The sequence below is a fragment of the Mixophyes fleayi genome, chromosome 1 (genome assembly GCF_038048845.1).
Source record: "Mixophyes fleayi isolate aMixFle1 chromosome 1, aMixFle1.hap1, whole genome shotgun sequence".
Taxonomy (NCBI): Eukaryota; Metazoa; Chordata; class Amphibia; order Anura; family Limnodynastidae; genus Mixophyes; species Mixophyes fleayi.
In genome coordinates, this window is record NC_134402.1 from 430386680 (window position 1) to 430414119 (window position 27440).

Genomic DNA, 27440 nt, shown 5'->3' on the forward strand with positions numbered 1-27440 from the left:
TACGCAGTCCAGGTACATTATTCGGTGCGATTCATACCAGTTGATGGTTTTCTTATTATATATATTGTGGTGACCCACTCCTCTACGCAGTCCAGGTACATAATTGGTGCGAATCATACAAGTTCAGGGTTTTTAATTTATATTGTGGTGACCCACTCCTCTACGCAGTCCAGGTACATTATTGGTGCGAATCATACAAGTTCAGGGTTTTTAATTTATATTGTGGTGACCCACTCCTCTACGCAGTCCAGGTACATTATTCGGTGCGATTCATACCAGTTGATGGTTTTCTTATTATATATATTGTGGTGACCCACTCCTCTACGCAGTCCAGGTACATTATTGGTGCGAATCATACAAGTTCAGGGTTTTTAGTTTATATTGTGGTGACCCACTCCTCTACGCAGTCCAGGTACATTATTGGTGCGAATCATACAAGTTCAGGGTTTTTAATTTATATTGTGGTGACCCACTCCTCTACGCAGTCCAGGTACATTATTGGTGCGAATCATACAAGTTCAGGGTTTTTAATTTATATTGTGGTGACCCACTCCTCTACGCAGTCCAGGTACATTATTGGTGCGAATCATACAAGTTCAGGGTTTTTAATTTATATTGTGGTGACCCACTCCTCTACGCAGTCCAGGTACATTATTGGTGCGAATCATACAAGTTCAGGGTTTTTAATTTATATTGTGGTGACCCACTCCTCTACGCAGTCCAGGTACATTATTGGTGCGAATCATACAAGTTCAGGGTTTTTAATTTATATTGTGGTGACCCACTCCTCTACGCAGTCCAGGTACATTATTGGTGCGAATCATACAAGTTCAGGGTTTTCTTATTATATATATTGTGGTGACCCACTCCTCTACGCAGTCCAGGTACATTATTGGTGCGAATCATACAAGTTCAGGGTTTTTAATTTATATTGTGGTGACCCACTCCTCTACGCAGTCCAGGTACATGTTTTGGTGCGATTAAGACCAGTTGATGGTTTTCTTATTATATTGTGGGGACCACTCCACTACGCAGTCCAGAAAGATAGCTCGTTGCAACGTTTTGGACTAATAACTATATTGTGAGGTGTTCAGAATACACGGTAAATTAGTGGAAATGCTTGTTATTGAATGTTATTGAGGTCAATAATAGCGTAGGAGTGAAAATAAGCCCAAAAACTTGATTTTTTAACTTTTTATGCTTTTTTCAAAAAAAATCTGAATCCAAAACCTTAAATCCGAACCAAAACCTTTCGGCAGGTGTTTTGCGAAACAAATCCGAACCCAAAACATCGAGAAAATCTGGATCCAAAACACAAAACACGAGACCTCAAAAGTCGCCCGTGCACATCCCTAGTTGTGTGGAAATTGGGCATGGGAAAGTCAGGGCAGTCTTTGCATTCCAATGGGGACACATTGGAGTGCAACAGGCAAAAAGGTGGACACACCATGAGCCTGAGTCATTAAGGAGATCAAAGCATAAAAATGGAGTAACTTTGCACCTGGGCAAAACCATGTTGCATTTGAGGGGAAGGTAAATGTAAAATGTGGGGACAGATTTATAGTTGGGGTAGGGCATGTAGAGCAACTTTAAATTTCAGTGTAAAAATAAAGCTATCAAGTATTTGTGTGCTACATGAAAAAACAGTCAGTATTTAACTTATACGCTAAATAATAAACTTATTTGCATCCCTTGCATTGTAACATGGTTTGTCCCAGAGAGCATTTACTCGTTTTTTGCCTTACTTTCCTTAGTGACTCAGGCCCCATGCAAGTAAATACACACGCATCGATTTTAAGTTGTGATACAAATATATTTCATGAGACCATACAATTGTGAAGATCGTGGAACATCTAGAATTGTCGTAATCTAAATTTAATCATTTTCAGTGTAAATTACTTGAAAACAATAGTACTACTCATGTGTGCATATCAAACTCTTTTTCTCCTAATAATGACACTGGGCTAGATTTACTAACCTGCGGGTTTGAAAAAGTGGGGATGTTGCCTATAGCAACCAATCAGATTCTAGCTTTCATTTATTTAGTACCTTCTACAAAATGACAGCTAGAATCTGATTGGTTGCTGTAGGCAACATCCCCACTTTTTCAAATCCGCAGCTTAGTAAATCTAGCTCACTGACTTTTCTGTGATGGGGGAACTCCTAATAGCTGCAGCAAATGATCGCATATTACAGAACAAACTGGAAAAACTAGTATATTTAACAGCATGTCCCTTAAAAATAACTTTACAAACACAGCAACTGCTATTGTGAAAGTGTAAAGAATTGTGGCTTTTCTGAAATCCCCATCACTTCCACAACTACTTTTATGTACTTTTGCTCAACTTCCTCCAACATGGCCTCTGTGTAAGCTGATACTCAGTAAGGTGTGGAAATCTGCAAAAACTGACAGCTAGAATTATCATCAGATTCTGTAGTAGATGCTATCAACCTGCAAATACCTCAACGGTATGCTTCTAGAAGCATGCAGAGTAAACGGACATAAGATATCCAGAGCTTTTATGGTGAAAACAAGAAAAGTGCTTATTATTGTCACATAGTTTTAAACTGCACTTTGCTATATTTTATACTCAAGTACCTCCTGCGCCTATTGTCGAAAACCCACAAATCAAGGAAGAACTTTTTGTGCCCATCACCTACATTCCTCGCGCCTCCTACCTTAGTGATGTCACTGGTTTCTAGCGAATTGATTGGCTGCCTTCCCATAAGTACGGGTTCATCTCACAAAATGGCTCCCTCTACTGTGTGTGTGGGACGCGATCATTTTAAGATTAACCAAAGTGCCTCATGTCTCAGTGATACAATTGATGTTCTTGGGAATTCATAGGCTCCTTTATCATGAACATTAGTTTTGACACACAAAATGGCTGCCTCCACTGTGTATAGGCAATAGTTTCCTACTCTCTCGGCACATCTGGGAGACTCCCCATGACACAAACTGCTTTGTCACCCTTCCCCTCCACATGTGTCCTTAGGACCTCCCCTCCACCAGGAGAGGTGCTTAATTTTCAGATAATTTTTCCCTTTGAAGCCTGTTTTTGTTTTGATTCTTTGAGTAGCCGCTCCCTTTTTCTGTCCTTTCTGCAATGTTACATTATGTAGTAACAGATCTATTGTGTCTTTCAGTAGGCGGCAAAATGGCGGTCAGTGAACAGAAGTCATCAGCGTTATCCTCCGCACTGCCTCCACCTCCGCCTCCTGGTAACCCCAACAAATCACCAGCAGCTCCACCACAGGTTCCTGGCCTACCTCCCAGACACATCATGCCTCTACCAGAGCCTACGTAAGTAACACGGGCCTGTCAATGTAACTATACCTTAACCTTAACTATAATGTGCTGCTGGTTAATAACCGCAGGGCAGGGCAGATGGGGTGCAATATGTATGGTATATGTTTTATCTGAATTATTGTGCTGGGAAGACCAAAGAATGGGACTCTGAGGTCCATTGGGCTCCATACTTTCTGCTGGGACGATGTTGATGATGATGATGATGATGGCGATATGCATGTATAATAGATCTTATCAATATCAGCATAGTGATCGGTTCCCCCTTGCCTACAGCAAAGTGCATACACCCAGAAGTTGCCAAAATAGACATGGCCTACCAGAGAATGATGGTGGCTCTGTGGAAATTAGACATGGGTAGGTCAGAGCAGAGTGGGAGGGTCAGGGGTGCAGCCTAATTTGTTCTGTAATTTCTAATTCGGAAATTGGGATTCCATGGGGGGGACACAGACGAACACACCGTGAGACCACACACACGCACATTGATTTTCAGTTGTGACGCAAACATATTTCATGAGACAATTGTGTGGATCATTTAGAAATATGATCATAAACCCAATGTAAATTGTTAAAATGTTTTGGCAAATCTGAAAGGGGTGAATGTTTGCGTATTGCAAAACATCCCTTGCACAAACTCTGTAATCATTCATACAGCAAAAAAGGAAAAATGTCGGAGAATAAGTTTGATCAGTGTGTTTACAACCTTGTGCCGGGGCTAATGAATTAGAGAAGCGAAGTTGTAGTGAAATTTCTCTCTATTCAAGTTTCATGACAGAAGAGGATGTGTAGCAGAGATGCAAAGTCCCAGCAACACAAGTTTGGAGTTTCAGTTTTCCACTGTCATTCATACTTGCCAACTCTCCCTGAATGTTAGGGAGACTCCATGAAATAGGGGTGATCTCCTTCACTCCCTGAAGAGTCTGGCATTCTCCCTGATGCTTCGCCATCTGTGGCATGATGACACAGTTCAGAAATTGTGTCCTATGTCCATGTATTGATGCCTATGCAGGTGGCCATTTTCATGGAGACCAAGATTTAATCAAAGACTGACAGGTAAGACAACATGACTTCAGTAATGGAGACAGAAATGTAAAAAACACTTCAGTCTCTAGAGATTCATTAGCTGCTTTTCTTTAACGCATAGTTGCCTACTCTCCCGGAACATCTGTGAGACTCACGCATTTCTGGGATACCTCCCGGGCCCCCGCAATAGATAAGTTGGGTGGCGGGGCTTAATGGCGCAAATATCGTGACATCTTATACCCGCCACGTGATGTAATTGGACAAATTTGTGACAATCGTTTAGGGGACAGGGCCAAAATGATGCGATTCGTCCAGCCCCGCCCCAGCACGCCCTCCTCCCCCGGGATCTCCCTGAAGCCAACGAGGAAAAGTTGGCAAGTATGCTGTCATTCTGCAGAATGCCACTATGCATTGCAGGCCTGATTCATTTTTCGAATGTACGTCCGTTTGTGTAGTGTATCTTGTGTGAAAGATCTGGGCATTCTCAGAAACGGACATTGCACTAATGAAAGCCATTGCCTGCAATTCATGTCTGAAAACAATTTAAATGAATTATTTCCTTCTAGTTGAAGGGCGGAACAGGGGAGGTAAAAAGGGGATATATACGTAGGCAATGATCAGAAGGGCGTGTCGACGCAGATGCGGCTGATTCAGGTTTCTAGTAAGTACAATTGGTCTCAGTCATATCATTTGCACCAGCTAATGGCAGGTGTTCGTGCCGACCAATAATGATGGCTGTCATGCCAATGTCTTTGTTCTAAAAACTACACGTATGTGTGCCACTAGATAGCGCAGAACATGTGTCTACAAGCAGGCGCTGGCTGGCAGGTTGCAGCCCAGGGGGCGCACAGGCGGCCACATCACATGACACGCGATGCGGCCGACTGTAGTATTCGGCCAGTATTGAGTTAGAGTATTGGGGGGAGGGGGGGCCCGAACAGCCATTAGACAGAGCGACCCGAGTGACCGCTGCCCCCCGGTCCAGCCCGCCCCTGTCTACAAGTCAGACCATAAAACACATTTTATGTACAGTATGTTTGTAACCATCTTGATTTATGAATTTAATGTAAATAAAATATTTTAAAAAAAAAATTTACAATCCGTAAATTTAAAAAAGATTATTCTGTTAAGAGTTATTCATTTATTTTATAATATATTTTTTGTAATGCACATTCTGATGTGACCTTATTTTGCACAGACAATTTAGTGTATCCTGCAGATGGTTCTGTCTGTCTACATACAACCAGTGACGTTTAGGTGAAGCATAATTATACACAGATTCAAATCAAAATGTATCTTGAGACCCGTTTCACTTTTAATACAATCTGACAAATGCACAAGTTATGTGCTCTTTCTTAAATCACAACTTGCATGCAGGCCCTTGAATCAGGCACTGTGTATATAAATGAGCATTTTATGAAATGTATGTTCTATGAGTGGATCTCGGACAATGACGGTATATAGAATCTTCTGTGTGGTGTGATTCAGATAAGATTAGGAACATGTAAGACCAAATTTCGCTGGTGAAACATTTCTCTTGAATATTTCACTCATCTCAATAATGAACTTAATTATACAATTCAGAAAACTGTCACAGAAATTTTCTCCAGTGGAAACAATTGTCTAGTAACAATTAAAAAAACCATCTGTGCTGATGGTAATGACTTAGTAGTGTTTTGAAAAAGAGGATGAAGATCCAGCCAATGCTGCCATTTATCACCCATAGTACCCAGACTTACACTACTTCCACCTGAATATGATGCACTGGAATATTGGCAGAAAAGCCTGAACAGTGGGCAGAATTGTCATCATTCTGCCATTGGCCATGTTCTAGTTGTGAGATGGCTGAACGTGTGTTCAGTGCCCGCCCATGGACTTGTGACCATAAAGCTCAGTCAGTTATACCTCACAAATATGTGCTGGCGTTTCTAAACATGAATCCACAATGTATAAATTACCCCTCCCCAAGAAGATATCTAGACTAGAGTTACAGTACAAAATCCTCTTTGGTAATAGCAAGCACATTGATTTGTACTGGTTCACCGAACTTTCCACCAAGATGCATAGGTTTGTGGGACAAGATGGCAGCTGCGGAGAGTAACTGGGTGAAGCTCTGACGTTACTAAGTGTGGACTAGGAGAAAGGGTGCACCTCGTATTGCACACCATGCAAAAACAATATTTTGCATGAGGAGCTAGAAAATTAGATAAGAGTGTGGAGAGTTAACATTTTTTGGGTGTTCCTTGCTTTGTTGAGCCATTGCACTCTGCAAAAACACTTGAAACTGGCCAAATTAAGCATAATGATACTGTGTCTGAATTCAGGCAAATCAAGTGAGAAAAAATTAGTGTCAGGTAGTGGGGAAACTACTGGAAGGTATTTTAAGGGATAGTATTCAGGATTACTTGGTGCGCAAAAAAATTATTAGTGGGAATCAACATGGATTTGCGAGGGAAGTTTCACTGAAGGATCTTTCCCAAATTATCTTCTAATTATATTCTAATGTAATTGTGATGATTAATGTAACCCTCTGCACCGCACAGCTGGCCTACCCGGTACCTACCAAAGGTTCAAAATCACCCAGGCAAATATCCAAAATAAAATAAATAAGTTTATTTAACAAAATGATAGCACCAAATAGCAATAAACATATTTAAATGATAACCTGCAGCAAATGGCACAGACAACATACAGGGTATAATGAAAACACCTCAGCAGTATCCTAGCCACACTCAGGAACTGCTATCTAATCATCCAAGCTTCTCTGCCTCTCTCCATTGAGGCTACCAGTAAGGCAGTGGTCCTGAGTCACTGTCACTCAGCTTTTGGCGGACACACAGCTCCCCAAGACCTGGAGAGGTAGATCAGGGCAAAGGCAGTACTCCAGGGACTGGTTGTCCCTTTCCTGTCAGGGCAGAGATCTGGATCTCAACACCAGCCTGACTTCAGCTATCACTGGGTAGTGAATGCCAGTTTGCTGTCCTCTGGAGCTTTCTTTTAAGCCCAAAAATGACCTCATCAGCAATTTCAGGACCTGCCTGATTGGTCCTTTTCACAGGTAAACATACAGACAAAGGAATAGCAGATGAGCCACTCTTGATATAATTAAGGATAGGTATTGTTCCGTGGCTATAGAGCAGAGTTTGTTTAAACAGGAGAGGTTACAATCCAGACACATTACATTTAAATACACAATGCAGTCCTCTGTAATTAAACAAAGAGCTTTGTTTGTGGACCTTTTCCCTATCTTAATACATGAAACCTCCTGGTGTGATGTACATTCATACCGCACAAGACAATAATCCATTTGCCTAGGCTGAAACAATGGACTAGTCTGCAAGATAACAAAAATATGCTGGTAGACATTTTAACTACTTTCAAATAGAATATACAAGTTTAAATATGACTGACAAATATGGGGAACCAGAGGGCTAGAAAAAGTATATGTTTTTATAGTCCACAGTTTGTGAGAAACGAAGTGCAGACTGGTTGAGGTGACATTAATACCTTGTTTCCCCACAGTAATGATTTGTACATACACAGAAAGATCTAAATATGAAAAGCTAAATTTAATAAGCATGTGCACAAAAGAGATTGTTTAATTATGATATATATGATTATGATATGTTTTTAATTATGTTCACACTGCCCACACTCAGAGCAATTCAATTATTATCAAGTACTATGCCATCAAAATGATCAAATATGGAAAATGAAACTTCTAAAAAAGATCTTTTTGATTGGATAGTGTATGTGGAAGTGCACAGTGTAGCGTGCATATAAACAGGCAGAGTGAAGTAACAAGCTGAATCTTCAAAATGAAGCAATCTTCGGTGAAATCCTTTACAGAGATAGTTCTCAAACAAAAAGGGGAAATCTATAAAAAGCAGTTCTTGTAAATGCCTGTGAGTGTTTGAACGTTTTGAAATGTTGCTGGATTACAAATTATATTTTTCCAATCTGTATTTTATTGCAAGTTCATAGAGAAAATTTTAAAGCCAAAATTAGTTACCGATCACCAGGTATCTTAAAAAGAGTAAAAAAAAAAATAGCTGAAATAAAACGCTTGAGTAAGTATTCAAATTAACATTTAACAACCAACTTTTGCCACAAAACAGCGTTACCAACTTTGGGATAAGTGTCTATCAGGTTTTGGGGTAAATGGTTAGGGGTCTTGTTTGCTCATTGGCAAGTTTGTTGCAGTACAAGCATTATTTTGGCACTTGGACTGATATTATAGACCATATTGTACTACAGCTTCTCCACGGCGTTGAGTTTAGGACTGATTGGGTCATGCAAGGGCATTCATTTCTGAAAAGATATCACACCAGCCGACAGCTCTCCATTTCCTAATCTACAGCGAACTTTCAATAGCTGCCAGGAAATGGTGCAGTCTCGGCTAACAACAACGCTGTGAGACTTTGGCTCTTGCCAACTAAATATAAATATATATATATATATATATATATATATATATATATATATATATATATATATATCAGAAGTCAGTTATGGTGTTATAGCCAGACCTCCAAAATTAAGTCTGTTCTATGTATTAGCCATCAGATAGGTGGTTTGTATTTTAGCCACCAGAGACAGTTCTTTACTTTGTACAAGCCACCAGAGAGTGGGGTCTTCACTGTACGCTATCCATCAGAGAGACTTATCTACTGTACACTAGCCAACAGAGAGACTGACTTACTAAAACTAGTCACCAGAGAGACTTATTTACTATACACAAACCACCAGAGTGACTTAATTACTGTACACTAGTCACCAGAGAGACATTTACTGAACACTAGTCACCAGAGAAATGTATTTATTGTACACTAGCCACCAGAGAGAATATAACTGTATACTAGCCACCAGAGAGACTTATTTAAGAACACTCATCACCAGAGAGACTTATTTAGTGTATACTAGTCACCAGAGAGATATTTACTGTGCACTAGCCACCAGATAGACCTATTTGCTGAAAACTAGGCACCAGAGAAATGTATTTACTATACACATACCACCAGAGTGATTTATTTACTGAATACTAGTCACCAGAGAGACTTATTTAGTGTATACTAGCCACCAGAGAAACATTTACTGAACATTAGTCACCAGATAGACTTACTTACTGTACACTAGCCACCAGAGAGACTTACTGTACTATAGCCATTAGAAAGATATTTACTGTACACTAGTCACCAGATATACTTACTTACTGTACTATAGTCACCAGAGAGATATTTACTGTACACTAGCCACCAGAGAGACTTATTTATTGACCACTAGTCACCAGAGAGATATTTACTGTAACTAGCCACTAGAGAGACATATACTGAACATTAGTCACCAGATAGACGTATATACTGTACACTAGCCACCAGAGAGATATTTACTGTACACTAGCCACCACTTCTTTGCTGAAAACTGGCCACCAGAGTGACTTATTTACTAAACACAAACTACCAGAGAGGCTTATTTACTGTAAATTAGCTATAAGATATTTAAATATTAGCTATAAATATTTTATTCTGTTCATTTTCACAATAATTCTCCAAAGAATTCATCTTTAATTCTACAGGGTGGGTTATGGACTTTTAAAATTCAATTTTATGTGCCTACAGCCTTATGGCTGAGGTACTAGATTCTAAACTAGCAGGCATCTGAGGGATCCATGAGACACTCAAATTCTGGATTTTTGTTGGCCCCGGTATTGGGTAGCTGTTCAACAAATTATCTTTTCTTGCCCTAGTTATGCTTAAACCTAAAGACCATGCGATTCCCCACTAGGGCTATTACAGCCACTACCTTTCCCTTCTCAATCTTGAATAAAGTATTTCCTGTCATAAACTACTTTCCTTTTCTCATTGCCAGATGGTTGTGGTTTGTCTCAAAACTGCTTCGGCCTCTCTATTTGCTTGTCTCCATCCCTGTGTACTGACATCTACATTCTATGACTACGGCCTGACTCCATCCCTGTGTACTGACATCTACATACTATGACTACGGTCTGACTCCATCTCTGTGTAATGACATCTATGTACTATGACTACGGCCTGACTCCATCCCTGTGTACTGACATTTACATGCTATGACTATGGCCTGACTCCATCCCTGTGTACTGACATCTACATACTAAGACTACGGCCTAACTCCATCCCTGTGTACTGACATCTACCTACTATGAATATGGCCTGACTCCATCCCTGTGTACTGACATCTAAATACTATGACTACGGCCTGACTCCAACCCTGTGTACTGACATCTACATACTAAGACTACGGCCTGACTCCATCCCTGTGTACTGACATTTACATGCTATGACTATGGCCTGACTCCATCCCTGTGTACTGACATCTACATACTAAGACTACGGCCTAACTCCATCCCTGTGTACTGACATCTACCTACTATGAATATGGCCTGACTCCATCCCTGTGTACTGACATCTAAATACTATGACTACGGCCTGACTCCAACCCTGTGTACTGACATCTACATACTATGACTACGGCCTGATTCCATCCCTGTGTACTGACATCTACATACTATGACTACGGCCTGACTCCATCCCTGTGTACTAACATCTACATACTATGACTATGGCCTGACTCCATCCCTGTGTACTGACATCTACATACTATGACCACGGCCTGACTCCATCCCTGTGTACTGACATCTACGTACTATGACTGCAGCCTGACTCCATCCCTGTGTACTGACATCTACATACTATGACTACGGCCTGACTCCATCCCTGTGTACTGACATCTACATACTATGACTGCAGCCTGACTCCATCCCTGTGTACTGACATCTACATACTATGACTACGGCCTGACTCCATCCCTGTATACTGACATCTACATACTATGACTGCGGCCTGACTCCATCCCTGTGTAATGACATCTACATACTATGACTACGGCCTGACTCCATCCCTGTGTAATGACATCTACATACTATGACTACGGCCTGACTCCATCCCTGTGTACTGACATCTACATACTATGACTACGGCCTGACTCCATCCCTGTGTACTGACATATACATGCTATGACTACGGCCTGACTCCATCCCTGTGTAATGACATCTACATACTATAACTATGGCCTGACTCCATCCCTGTGTAATGACATCTACATACTATGACTATGGCCTGACTCCATCCCTGTGTAATGACATCTACATTCTATGACTACGGCCTGACTCCATCCCTGAGTAATGACAACTACATACTATGACTACGGCCTGACTCCATCCCTGTGTACTGACATCTACATGCTATGTCTACGGCCTGACTCCATCCCTGTGTACTGACATCTACATACTATGACTATGGCCTGACTCCATCCCTGTGTAATGACATCTACATACTATGACCATGGCCTGACTCCATCCCTGTGTACTGACATCTACGTACTATGACTACGACCTGACTCCATCCCTGTGTACTGACATCTACATACTATGACTACGGCCTGATTCCATCCCTGTGTAATGACATCTACATACTATGACTATGGCCTGACTCCATCCCTGTGTACTGACATCTACGTACTATGACTACGACCTGACTCCATCCCTGTGTACTGACATCTACATACTATGACTACGGCCTGACTCCATCCCTGTGTACTGACATCTACATGCTATGTCTACGGCCTGACTCCATCCCTGTGTACTGACATCTACATACTATGACTATGGCCTGACTCCATCCCTGTGTAATGACATCTACATACTATGACTACGGCCTGACTCCATCCCTGTGTACTGACATCTACATACTATGACTACGGCCTGACTCCATCCCTGTGCATGACTTGTGCCTATTACTACAACTATGGCTTTTCTCCATTCCTCATTACCGACTTCTACACTACTATGACGTGTTGCCTGTTTGAGCGCTTATCTTCTCCGTTCCAGACCCTGCCTTGTTGTTCACCACATCCTTTTCTTTACCACTGATCTGTAACCAGATCCTGGCCACTGGACTGTAACCCACAAAGTAAACATTGTGACTGGGACTTTGTCAATCCTTTATGATGGTGCTATTAAGTCTATTTGCAGAGCTCATCCTTTAGTTTTATTACTCTATTCCCCATAATGTCATTTACATTCTTCCAGTGCTCTCCTGTCAATGTAATTAAAGTGTGATAATCCCTTCAATGTCATGTCTGAAAGTATGGCACGGATCAGGAACAGCAGTGGCAGACATAGCTCCTTATATTGGCTTATTAGCTTATAGCACAGAAGGGTAAAATACAACTATGTCTAGTATATACATTCCCTTATGCTTGGCACAATTAAGCACAGACATGTTTGAGGCTAGTGTCCCTAAAATAATATCTAGATCAGTAAAGAAGAACCTAAAGAATAACATATATAATAAAAAAAAAAACAATTATACACCTTCACTTTCTTTTTCAGTAATTTATGTGAGTCATGTTTTATTTTTTGTACAATCGGGAGCATGTATCATGGAATTGAGGTGTCTCCTCTGTATTAATGCATTATAGAACTAGGACATGTCTTATTTATTGCATTATAAAAAGTATGCCTAACTCTCCAGGTATAAAATACTGAAAAAAAGTTTTAGTGTTAAAACAAAAAAATAAGAAAAACTGCTAGATAAAAAATATTTATCTTGAATAGAATTATCCTAGAAAACCATCTGTTATACTGCATTCATAGCCCTGCTAACGATGTAGAGGTCAGATATTACACTAAGGGGTATATTTATCTGTTTGTTATTTTTAAATGGCAACCTTATTAAAGACTTTGTAAATAACAACATGGGTTACAAATGAGTAATAAACCATGACAACTCATTACACGAGAAGTGTTTATGACACATACAGCTGAAGAGTTCAGGGTGTATTTCCTGTCATTTGTGGTTTTAGTAGAACTGACTGATACAAGGAAACCCTGGGTGTCTGCTTACAGATCTTTTCAATGCATGATGTTAAGATGCTGGTAGGACTCTGATCTTATTCTGCATCAGGCCTGCAGTACCTCTGTGTCACCAGAGGTGCTACTGTTAAGACTTTGGACATTTTCTCCTCACCTGCAGGAGTTAACCGTATTCCTCTGTTAGATCACCTGCACCTGCTTCCCTGGCTACTTATTCCTGCCCTCACCATGCACCTTACTGGTCATTGTTTGTTGTTTGCCTTATCCTGTGCCCTGGACATTCTGCTGACCATTGTTTGTTCATGTGTAACTCTGGCTCTACCTTCTACCATTGTTCCATACTTAGTTTAGTTCCTTCAGCATCTGGTTTGCAGCATTTGGCTATGTCTAGTAATCTATTTCATTGTAAGTTTACTTCCTTCCTTGTACCTGCAAATTACCTGTTATCCAGTTTACATTCAGAGACTGTTTATTTCTATACAGCTACACCCATATTCTGCTAAACCTGGACTGTGTTCTGATTATTACCTGCTATTCCTGGATTTGTTTGTTATTCCTGTGTATGTTTATTGCATTGCTCCCTCATGTTCTGCAATAGTGTGTTTGTGCTTCAATAAACTGGTATAGCCACCCTGAATGAGGTGCCCCTCTCAGGTGAACACTCATTTGGGGTACCCACTCTTTTAATAACATCTACTAACAATAGTGAAACCGAATCCATGCATTCACAAAACAAATGCAGATTAGTTCGCACTTTAAACACCATAAATCATAAAGAAAAAAAAATGAATAATCTGATTTAATTAGAAAAAATCATAAAAATATGTTTGTAGTATATTAAGATTAATACTATAGATTCTGCAATGGATCATTCATTGTCTGCAGTACCAGGCAATGATCAAAGTAATCCACCAAATTTCAATAGGGACCCTGTCTTCAAAAGGATGTCTCTAAATGTTTGAAGCTGATTGGTCTTTCATCAAGAGCATAATGTAGATAGAGAGGGAAATTGAATGTCTTTTATAGCCAAAACCCCAAAATGATGTAACAATTACAATAATACATTCTAACAGATTTACTTACACACAATTAAAAACAGTAAATCGTAGACCCGATCATTATGAGTGGACACTTAGGCCATACAATCATAATAATATCAAAGAATATACAATCAGACAAATATTCTTACTAAACAATAAAATGGTTTTAGCTCAATACTCTTATTAAATCTCTTATTAATTCCAGCAGGATACTTTGAACACAGTTATAAAATCCATCCCTGTTCTGTCTTAATAAATAGTTTACTAAGATCAGAGCATGGGAAGGGATCATTTCAATCCCTGTAACGTATATGCTAGCAGACCTCTAATTGATAATGTTTGTATTTAAGGACATGCTCACAAAACAGTCCGGTTGAATCCGAAGTGCAGGGTCATACGCAATGGTGTCTCTTATGTGGTTCCATATTTTTGGAGTTTTACCGACTTCCCAGACTTACACTTTGTCTGGTTGTGAATTTGATTAGCTACATTGACTCCCTCCATAAAATGGCCCAATATTTCCCCCCAAATATCCCTACAGCCTTCATTGTTTCCTTCCCAAAGCATTTCTCCCAGTTCCAGGGAATCCCTGCACTACCCTGCTCAGAGTCTTCCCTAATAGAGAAGTCTCTCCAATTGATAAAATCTTTGAGATCAACCTCAGCCCCTGGTCCTGATGGATTCACAGCTGCTATTGTGCAAGTCCTCTTTAACTGCCTTTTACAAGAAGCAAAATATGACCCAGAATTATGGTTGTTCATAAGGCAGGCGAGCATTTGGGCTTCTGTGCTTGTTATAGACCAATCTTTCTTCTCAATGTTAATTTGAAATTATTTGTAAATATTCTGGAGACTAGGAAGTATTATCTTCTCCTTAATTCCCCCGTTACATGTTGGCTTTATTCTAGACCAAATAGTCTTGCATAACATCAGGAAAATATTAAACCTACCTAAAAACAAACATACTTCCAATCTCTCATCTATGCTCAGGCTTCTATCCTCAAACACCTGTTTAACACATTTACATCTCTTTTCAATACTCCCACCCCAAACCCTCCAACTACTATCAGTGCTCAGGATCTTGCTTCCTACTTCAAGTACAAGATTGATAAGATCAGACTAAAAATGGTATCATCCTCCTCGACAAGCCATCAGCTCAATTCCTTCCCAGCACCCCTCTGACATCATCTCTTCATTTGATCTCACAAAGAGGAAGTTTCTACACTCTTCTTATTTTCGTGTCCTCTTGATCCTATACCCTCACAAATCAATAGATCCCTGTCTCCTGTGCTCATTCCTCCTCTAACTAAAATATGTAATCTCTCTCTTTACTGGTACCTTCCCATCATTAAACAAGCACACAGTGATTACTCTTCTTCTGAAAAAACAAAATTCTGACCCAAACTCTCTCTCAAATAACAGTTCCATCTCTCAGCTCCCATGCCCCTCCAAGCTTCCAGAGAGATTTGCCTACAATCACCTCACATGCTTCCTTTCCACAAACAACCTATTGGATCCTCTTCAGTTAGGCTTTTGTTCGCAAAACTATACAGAGACTGCGTTGACCAAGGTTGTCAATGATCACTACTAAAACTAAAGGCCATTACTCTCTTCTAATTCTCCTGGATCTCTATGCAGCATTTGACGCTGTTGACCACTTTCACCTCATACAAACGCTACAATCTTTAGGTCTTCAAGACACTGTCCTATCCTGGTTATCATTATTCTACCTTTCTTATTGCTCTTTCATTATTAATTTCTCTGGATCCACCTCTGCTCAGCTTCCTTTATCAGTTGGAGTACCACAGGGCTCAGTACTAGGTCCTCTGCTGTTCTCTATCTACACCACTGCTCTTGGAAAACTAATAAGCTCCTTTGGGTTTCAGTATCATCTGAACGCAGATCATACCTAAGTTTATCTATCCTCTCCTGATCTCTCACCATCTGTGTTGTCCCGCGTTACTGACTGTCTTTCTGCCATTTCATCTTGGATGTCCTCTCACCAACTCAAACTGAATCTTTCAAAATAATAATATTCCCACCCACTGACAGAAGCTTCCTGTCTGACATTTCTATTTCTATGGACAATAAAACCATAAATCCCACCCACAACCTTGCTGCCTAGGTGTGATCTCTCACTCTGTTAGTCTCTACATTGGTTGCCTGTTTTTTACCAAATCCAATATAAAATACCTCTACTAACCTACAAGGCCATCAACAGAACTGCACCAACATACATCTCCTCTCTTGTCAAAAAGTATCTCCCAACTCGGCAACTCCGTTCTGCACAAGTTCTGCGTTTCTCATCCACTCACATTACATCCTCCCATTCCCGTTTACAGGACTTTTTTTGAGCTACACTCTCTCTATGGAATTCCCTCCCTCATACAATAAAACTTTCTTCTTGACTACAAACCTTCAAATGTTCTCTGTAAACCCACCTCTTCAGTCAAGCTTATAATATTCCTCAACCAACCGCTTAACCTCTCTAGGTTACCCTATTACCACCCTTTACACAATTCATGCAAGACAACAACACTCTGACCCCCTGACCAACATTGCTGTGTAACTGGATCATATAGCATACTAATCACTTTTTACCTTTGTAATCTGGGTGGACCGAAATGCAGTATGTAGGCTTAACCTCATGTGTCTGACTCCCATTGACCCATAGATTGTATGCTTGCGAGCAGAGCCCTCCTACCTCTCTGTCTGTCTGTCTGTCTGTCTGTCTGTATTACCCAGTATTGTTTATTACTATGTTTGGCCGCAATTGTAAAGCTTTACAGAATTTGCTGGCGCTATATAAATAAATAAATGATGATGATGATGACGATAAGCCTAATCCATCATGCCTACTCCTCAAAAATCTTCACTGCCGAAAAGACAATTGACATAGGAGCTGGAGCTTGATGCAACTTAATGCAGACTCTTATCCTTGTGTAATTTGATGGTCTTTTTCTAAATGGTGCTCTAGACCTCCACCATAATCCATCTGCAGTGGTTTCTATCAACAGTTACACATCTAAATTTAAAATTTTGAACAGTACCCGGTAGGGATGCCCTCTCACCCCTCCTATTTTTTGTCCTTGTCATAGAGCCTCTAGCTGCAAAAATTAGAGCCAGTCTGAATATTAACGTTTTATCTTCAGGATTGGTAAAATGGCAATAATTAACATTAACAGTTTCCCCAGCTGATTTATCTATTTCAAGCCATTTCAGTTAGGGCTCCCAGTTGCCCCAGTGATACTGGCCCAGACCAGTAAGGGTTAAATTACCACTTTGGGGCAATCTTTGCCTATAGTCAAATATATGAGCTGACTAGCGGCTTGTACATGTTCATTGGAACTGAAAACTCAGATTTAGCAAATCTTACCGCTGGTGAGAGTTACTGTCACCGATAGCCCTAGTGTTAACCCTTTGATGTATACGGAGAAGTGATAAAAAGCCCTAATCCTTTTGCTGGCAATAGGGCTCTTCTCCATTTGATAAAACAGCACCCGCCTTCTTCTGTACAATGTCACTGATCTATTATACATGTTTTGTATTGTCTTTCAATAAAAAAAATTTTTTTAAAAAAAACATTTATGATACCTACAAGTAAAGGTGTGAAACTTTAATTTCACTGAAAATCACTCCCAAAATTCAATGGAGCTATTACTTTTCTGAAACATTATTTCTTGTGGAATAACTTATTTTTACAAATAGCCTGTTAGAAGTAGTTTAGAAGTAAGTCAAATAATGTATACCGTCTAAGACCTTAATACCTATGCCTCTAATTAGAGATTTTCAAAATTTGTCTGTGGAATATTTGGCTCATTCCGCACTTGGGCATAGAATCATGTACATTTCATTGGTGGAATTTGGCCTTAAGTATTCCATGCGGAATTACCCTGATCATTTTCTTTCCGCTTAGCCTTCCATCTTAGATTACCCCAACTGCACCACAAAGCACAATAACATGATTGCCGTCCCAGATCTATTTGTAAACGAGAAATTCCAAGGAAGGCAGAATTTACAAATAAACATAGAATTACGTTCTGTGTGATGGTGGGAAAAGACAAAGCACAAAGATTAAATTGTACAATTCTGCGAAACGACTTGCTCCACAATGAACTCTGCCACACGTTTGCTTATCTCTACCTTGAATTATCAAGGCGCATGGAAAGTAAGATAAAGATAAAATAAGTGTCCTTTTTCAGGCAAAAAATGTGTATCCAGTTAAACAACATTGAGTCTTGTGTGTATCTGGAAACTGATAATTATTATAATAAAATTAATAATAATGATATTCAGATATGTATTTGCTTGCTGCTAATTACATATTTTGTATTATGAAATGTCTATATAGAACAATACACAATACACCCCCATCTAATGTTTGCTTCCATGTTTCACATTATTACCAATTGTTTTAACCATCACACTACTCTTGTATATATGACATACAATCAATGTGCAGTTTTAAACATTGCAAATTCACATTTTATAAGAGAGGAACTCTAAAACCATGATGTGTATTTTTGTAACGCAATCTCCTATCTCTTTGATACAATGGTGTTAAAATTGACACTTTTTTTTTGGTCTTTTTCACACTTTGGTTGCTATTATCTTGAACATATCTTTGGTTCCTGACTAACAGCTTTCTTAAATGAAATCTACAGTATTTTAAATGCCCCTACTTAGTGGTCTCAGAGCTCTATTACTGTAAAACACCCTCTTCTGCAACTGTAAATTTGCAATCTTGGCACATAACTCTAAAGCCCAAACGCTAGCACAACTGCATCACAAAGGCACTATAATTTTGCGCTGTGCTTTACTTGCCAGTAAATAGCAGTTCCTGATGTCTCAATAGATGAGAAGTGGGAGAGTGTGTCTGCCCTCTGTCATCTTTTGCCCAGGTTGTCATGTGCATTATATATTTAAGGTATTCACTGAGACTTACAGTCATTGCTTGAGGATTACTTGGATACAAAAACTTTTGTTCATGTATTTACTGTCTACAGGCCTAAATCAGTAAGGAGAGCAAGGCAAAAAAAGGAGTTAATTTGCTCCTGGACAAACCATTTTACAATGTAAGGGGTGCAAAGTAGTTTATTATTTTGCACATAAGATAAATACTGATTGTTTTTTAATTTAGCACACACAAATACTTGATAGCTTTATTTTTACACTGAAATTTAAAGTTGATCTAGGACATGCCCTGCCCCAACTATAAATCTGTCCCCACATTTTAAATTTACCTCCCCCTCCAATGATGCAACATGGTTTTGCCAAGGTGCAAAGTTACCTTTTTTTTTTTTTTTTGCTTTGCTCTCCTTAATGACTCAGGCCCTACATATCTGAATATAATGGTCCGGACGCTGTGTTGGACCTACATCTGTATTTTTACGTGCAATACACTTTTCTGCATTAAGCATGCTCGCAAACAATGGTGCGCATATGTCAACATGTAGATTCAGACACATCACTGCTTACGCTTAGTGGTGGAATGGGGGAGGGAAGGGGGGGCAAGCGTAGGCCACGTACAGAAAAGACATATTTATGTAACTGAAACAAAAAAAGAGGTGTACGCGGCTGCAGGTACACCTGTTAGGCGATATATGTGTTTGCCAGATGCTTCACCCCTGGGGCAGCGATCATCATCATCATCATCATCAACACGGACTTATTTTGTATCACAAACATTTTTATTTTTAAAACAGCTTTCCCTCCAAAAGTGATCTAAGCATCAGCGTTCATAGACTGGGCTGGTTGACGCTATTGCGGGGGAACGAAAAGCGCGAGTTCACCCTTGCTATAAGTGCTGGTGCTTAGATCACTTTTTTGGGAGGGGAGGCAGAGGAGGTTTTTTTAAAATGTTATTATTATTATTTTAATTTTAGTTCTGCATCATCATATCTATATCAAGTTGATGATGATGACTGATGTCTCAGCATCATAATACATGTAGCGCGCAATAAACGCTTTCATAATTCAGATGAATTTAACATACTATAACTTAAAATATGTGCAAGAATATATATATGACTTTTTTTTTGGAACATATTTTACGTCTGCGTTTTGGAATTAAGTGCGTCTAACTCAATCCCATTGTCTTCCAACCATGTAGTATATTTGTCTATAAGCAAAAGTACGACCTGCTGAATTACAAATAGGTCTATAATAAAGTAAATATAGGTGTATATAAAGTCTATAATAGGAAAAATAATGTATCCATTAATTACTATTATATATACTATTTTACTATTAGATAATGCATTATACTAATACTAATTTGTGTTGGGTGCTATATTGATTTATGTCAGTAATAAATAAATATGTTTATTGAAAAAACTGAAATGCTAAATATGCTTCATTAATCCACAGAAATCTAATTGAAGAGGAGACATATGATGACATTGGTATGTACAGCATAAGATTTCCTGTATGCATCTTGGACTGTATGTAATATTTTTCTGGTTCATTACATATATTTAATGTTTTTGAGTAATAATTATAAGTTATAATCTGGATAAGTAGGAGGGGTATAACTGTACAGATAACCTAACTTCAGTAGAGGCAGCCATTCTGTGGGCTGAGCCAATCCTGGAATACATCCTTTCACCTCACAGTGCTTCAGTGATAATGCGACTTCCTTGTGAATTGATAGACTGCATTCACTTTCCTATTGGGTGGTAGATTCATTAAACCTTCTTAAAAGGAGAAGTGGAAGCAACCAATCAGATTCTAGCTATTTTCTAGAATGTATTAGATAAATGATAGCTAGAATCTGATTGGTTGCTATGGGCAACACCTCCCCTTTTCCTTTATAGATGGTCTGACAAATCTACCCCTGGGTCAGCACACTAAATATTAAAATTTCAGCCTTCACCTAGTGTGTGTGCAAGTGATACTTTCTTTCCCATCCACTTCCTTTCATTCATTTTATTCACGCTTTCATGGCCCTCTACTGTGTATGTTATCTCTCACTTCAATTCCACCATATGGTCACACAATTATAGATTATACAATTAGCATTAAAAAAAAACTTCTTTCACACTAACAAAAATCACTATATATTTCATAAATACACTGCAGTAATACAAAGATACACACATACAGTATTTCATAAATATACTGCAGTGATATAGAGAGGCCTATTTATTAATATTTTTTTTTATTTAAATTCCGTTTTTGGGTATCAACCACAGATCTAACTATTGTTCAACAGCAGATACATAGCGTACCCAACCCTGTGTAAAGGGCTTTTTGGAACTTGTTAAATCGGGGTTGGGTACGCTTGAACGATGTCTACAAATCGGACAGCGACAAGCCCTCCAAAAAAAATTCGAATTGCTGAAAATCCGATTGCAAAATAAACACACTTACCTGAAACCCGACGCTGCACATCTCTGAAGGCACCAGGATGCTGACAGCAAGTTCTTCCGAATGGAAAGGTCTTCCGCACTGCAGCTTCACGTCTCTAAAACTGAACTCATTGTCTTTTCTCCCCCCAGATTCTCCTCCCACCATGACCTCTCTATCATTGTTAACAGCACCACCATCTCCTCTGTCACCCAACTCCACTGCCTGGGTGTCACCCTCGAATCCTCTCTCTATTTTGCCCCACACATTCAATCCCTTGCCCAAGCCTGTCGCTTCCAACTACGCAACATCGCCCGCATCTGGCAATTCCTTTCTCAGGATGCCACCAAAACTATTACCCATGTACTCATCATCTCCCGCCTCGATTATTGCAACCTCCTCCTTACTTGTGTCCCTCACTCCCATGTCGCCCCCCTAAACTCTATACTCAATGCAGCTGCAAGGCTCACCTTCCTTTCACGCTGCTCCTCCTCTGCCTCCCCTCTCTGCTTCCTCTTACACTGGCTCCCCTTCCCCTACAGAATCCTTTTTAAACTCCTTACCACCACCAACAAGGCTCTCTCCCAGTCTACTGCTCCCTATATCTCTAACCTCCTCTCCATTCACACTCCTGTCCGCTCCCTGCTCTCGGCCAATGACCATCGACTCTCCTCCACTTGGATCACCTCTTCCCACTCCAGTATCTAAGACTTCTCCCATGTGGCCCCCCTTCACTGGAACAACCTCCCTCACTCCAACCGTCTCTCTCCTAATCTGTGCTCCTTGAAACGGGCACTTAAAACTCACCTGTTCCTCAAAGCCTACCAACCTTCCACCTAACCTCATCATCTCTTTAGCTCGTACTCCCCTCTCTCCTCCCGGCCCCCCTTTACTCTCCCTCATGCTTCAACTGGCTCCCTTTGTGCCTGATTTGTTTTCCCTCCCTTAGGATGTAAGCTCGTATGAGCAGGGCCCTCTTCCCTCCTGTCTCCATACATGTTCTTTTGCTCCGTCTTTACTGCATTACCCTGCCTGGGGTTCCTGAAGGATTGGTATTTTTTGTTTATTGTTTCTGTACCGTTTCACCCTGTATAGTCTACTGTTTGTAGCGGAAATCTTGTGGCACCTAACAAATGATAATAAATAATAATTGATACAGAGATACACACAATTATTAAATAAATACACTGCAGTGATACAGAGATACACACATATTTCAGCAATACACTGATGCACACAGTTCATCCTTAATGTGTTTCGTAACAATTTAAAAGGATGGGTGCTTCACTTAATTAAAATTCTTAAAAGAAACAGAGACCACTAAACACCCTTACAGTGCAGTAATACGCCCAGACCATGCAGTAAAACACAGGTACATACATGTTTTGTAAACACACTGATGAACACAGTGCAGGAATGCACAGATGCACATGTATGACAATTAGTTAATCACCCATGTACTCTCCAGTTTACACTTCTTCCTCTTCTCTCCACTCCAGGATGCAAAGCAATAACCATACCCTCTGCCGGTTTAAATGGCCCCTGGTCCCCCATGTGTGTCTTGTCAAGCCTCATCCCTCACGAGTACTACATTTAATTCCACATACTTTTATGGTGGACAATGGGATCAGTACAAGAGGGGGACTGGTGATGGAAACACAATCCGCACATGTCATTAGACCACCATCCTATACCATATGACCATCTTCTTCTACCTTACCATCACTTCACCAGGCAGGTCAGTCTCAAATTGAGCTGATGGTCACTCAGTGAGGCATTAATCCTGCAGTGGGACATACATACTCCATTGAAATAATTCTTGTATTTCTTTAGGGATTACTGTTCTTGTAAATGCATTTGTCATTTAGATGATTGCTCTGCAACCGCAGTTCGAAATACAAACACCAGAAATATTATCAAAACAAGCAGCCTAATTGCAAAACGTATTTCCTCTTAATATCTTTGTTCCTCTTAGAATTTCCCAATCATTTTTGTGCCACCCACTTTCCCCTTAAAATATGCCAACCACAGAGCACAATTATTTGACACCACTATTGATCAAAATCTATTGATTGGGGGCTATTTCCTTGATAAATTGCAACGATAATAAAATCACTCTTATTCTCACTGCATTTTGATAAATAGGACCCAAGGACGCAGACACACACCATGAAAGTCCATACATTACACTGTGCACTCTCATTACCTGACTACACATCCAGGTGTCCTTACTGGTCAGGACTAGCCTTGAAGATTTCAGTGACATTATTGAGATAAAACTTTAATTTCATTCCACTTTTCTTTTTTCAAATGTACAGAACAGAAGAGAAATGATGTTTAGTAAAATGTCTTATGTAAAATGAACATTATCTTTATGTCAAATAAATCATACTACCTTTGTTTTAAATTTATGTTTTTCAGGACCCATACATAACGATATAGTAAGTAATTTTTGTACTTGATGAAAAATGACTACATGTATAGGTATGTATTATGCGGTAGATATTGAACTGTGGTTATACATTCTCACCAGAAAATTTTGCCTCTTATATAATTTAAAAAAAATATATTCCTATGCGCTCCAACAGCCCTAATTGTCATAGGATATTACTGATTTCTGTGGCTAAAAAAAGGTCATATTCTTGCACGTCCATGTGTTCTCATGATTTCTGGGCATGACCTAAAATGTACCGATTTTCCAATAAGGAATTTTGTGAGTTATGTATTTTACATAGCACAAATATTTCATACCATAATTTATGCAATAATCTACAACATGGGCATATGTTTAACTCCTTCAAGTCCAGACCCTTTGTCATGGTTTCACAAAGTTTCACTTTCCTGAAGAATGTTGTTTTCATTTCTTCATCTACACAAGTAATTTTTTTTTTATGTTTGGGACCTACAGGATTACATATAAGGGTTATTTTCGTAACATTGAAAACAAATTGAGCAACAGATCAAAGGGCCAGGGCCTTGGCCATATTGCTGGAATCGCCGGCTGTCATTGTCCTCTATTTCTAGAGTCAGTAGTAGTTGGTAGCTAGTGAGACATTCTGCAAGCATCTGTTGGGGACATTTATGTAACTAGTGCACAGGTAAGTTGTTTGTGTTGCCCAAAGCAACCAATCAGATTCTAGCTGACATTTTTGTAGTTCAACTTAGAAAGCAAACATCTGAATGGTTGCTACGGGCAACACCACAGTTTTCTAGTGCTTTGGTTTTCATATATTGAAAGTTCATAGTGATTTGTGTCTACCTGCATTAAAAGCTGTCAACTGCAGTAAATATATACAGGCATGAGATCTATTATACACCCCCACACAGGGACACACGCAGGATTTTTCATAAAAAATAAACACCCCAAAAAAAAAAAAACAGCGAGAGAGAAGCAGCTCAGTTTCAGCAGCACTGTACTATACAGCAGCCGCGGCGCTGTCAAAGAAGCATCCGCGGAGGGGAGGATTAGCGGAGGGGAGGGTTTTCTGGAGACCCAGAAACCTCCCCTGCGTGCGCCCTTGCCACACCCACTTCCATCTTCTTGTGAGCCGTATGCATGCCCCCTCCCCCACTCCCCATTTCCCCCTTGCTTTTTACCTTAGCAGGTTGGAGGGGGACCACTGGTATGTTCTGCTCCCGTCAGAGCCCAGCACCTTACTCCAAACACATCACTGACATTCAGAGTTTAAGGCATCCCTAAACCATGGCACTCTAGGCAGCTGCTAATGGTAACACCAGCCCAATCTATACCTAGCTACAATGAATTGAATTGACCTCTATCTTTCCCCCATATGGCCCCTGACATCCTCTTCCTCATGAAAGTGCTTGGTGTTGCTCCTCATAGTGACTGGAGTTGACATCATCTCACTCATTTAGTGTTTTTATTGTTCCCTGATACACCCCTGTACTGTACCTGCTGTCCTGAGGATTTAAATGAAACACACCCCTTCCCCATTGGCTGAATGTATTTCCTTTAGTTACATTCCTTGGTCGGGGGGGGTGGGGTGTTCTGGGCAACCGGAACCCCCCCCTCTCATGGTGAGCGCCTGAAAGCCCATCACAGAGGAGTAGCAGCCAGCAGTATCACAGGCAGGATTAATCTGTAACCCCATTCTATATCTGTGCAACACACATATGCGCACGCGCACACACAGTGTGTATAAATTAATCTGATTCTGGGAATGTTGCAAGATAGGTGTCTATTAAATCAACACAGAACAGAAGCAATTTCTTATTCTGGTTTTCGGAAGACAGTGGGTCAAACAATTGATAGATAAAAGATCCCCTCCCTGTATTCTCTTTAAAATAACAGAGCTACAGGTGAAAATGTTAGCATGTTTTTGTTTACTCCAAAAACCATCGTGGGTATGACAGCAGCATACCCATAGCCAGAAACATACAGACAAGAAGTCAGATGGTACAGACAGTGACACATGGTAGACAAAGACTGACAGGAACACAGACAAACAAAGAGAAAACACTAAGAGGCATGACAAAGACTGGCAGGAACATACAACTAGGGTCATTCCAATACAGACACAGATTGATGTGATAGACACTTACATAGAATATGGTACAAAGCATCCACTTAACCCACACTGTGACACAATAGTTTATTCTGAACAATCCTTGGTTTTTTTTCCACAGAGAGAAGAAAGTGACGGGGAATGCTATGAAGGGATTGATGAGCAAAGGTTTGAACGTATATATGGTTTTATTGTTATTTGTATGTGGCGATTTCAATATAAATACAGGATTAAAGTGTGCACAAAGGCATCCAGCTTAGGGCTACACTAGTATTCAGCCTTTCAATTCATTAAGATTTAGTGACATCACAAAGTGATACGGTCCTGGGTCCCAGCTTCTCTGACCATTCTATTGCCCAAATGCCCTACTTACTACCTTCTTCAGATTGTTCTACTCTGCTGCTCTCTCAGGGGTGACAGCTGGATATTACAATATGGCTGAATATTGCAACAAAAGTGCCCCCAAAGACTATCTGAAGGGGAATAGAAAAGTACTAAAGAAAACATATAAACGCCTTTCAGGATGACTTAGGGTAAAGCCTGCACACATTGGGATCTGCAGAGCTGTGATGGGAAGGGAAGGGGTATTCTAACTTGGGCAACGTACAGTAAAGGTGTATCAGAGAAATTGCACTGGCAGACTGGGACATAGTCGCAGATACAGCTGAAAACCGGTCTTATTTGGTTGTAGTCAGGGGCAGGTGTAAGTAGCGGATAGCGGATGATATACTTCTGTCTACCGCTCCTATCGAAATACTCTGGACACTGCATAACAAACATACTTCCATTCTCTTATGTATGCTCAGGCTTCTAACCCCAAACGCCTTTTCAATACATTTTAAATCTCTCCATTACTCTTTCCTAATTCTCCTGGATCTCTCTGCTGCATTTGACACCGTTGACCACTCTCTTCTCATACAAACACTGTAATCCCTAGGGCTTCTAGACACTGTTCTATCCTGGTTCTCATCCTACCTCTCTAATCGCTCTTTCACTGTTAATTTCTCTGGGGCCACCTCTGCTCCGCTTCCTTTATCAGTTGGAGTACCACAAGGCTCAGTACTAGGTCCTCTGCTATTCTCTATCTATACTGCTTCTCTTGGAAATCTAATAAGTTCCTTTGGATTCCAGTATCATCTCTATGCTGATGATACCCAAATTTATCTATCCTCTCCTGATCTCTCGACATCTGTGTTGTCCCGTGTAACTGACTGTCTTTCTGCCATTTCATCTTGGATGTCCTCTCGCCAACTCAAACTTAATCTTTCTAAAACAGAGTTAATAATT

At 40.1% G+C, this 27440-nt stretch overlaps 1 protein-coding gene across 3 annotated transcripts in view; it reads left to right on the forward strand.

Annotated features, from left to right (window-relative positions):
- FYB1 (FYN binding protein 1) overlaps positions 1-27440 on the forward strand; it is a 158643-nt gene that overhangs the window by 93979 nt on the left and 37224 nt on the right. For all 3 annotated transcript variants that reach the window (XM_075184194.1, XM_075184189.1, XM_075184201.1), the window contains 4 exons: positions 3148-3304; positions 20650-20684; positions 24049-24068; positions 26275-26321. In XM_075184194.1, the coding sequence (XP_075040295.1) occupies positions 3148-3304; positions 20650-20684; positions 24049-24068; positions 26275-26321 (259 nt within the window). The remainder of the gene's footprint in view (positions 1-3147; positions 3305-20649; positions 20685-24048; positions 24069-26274; positions 26322-27440) is intronic.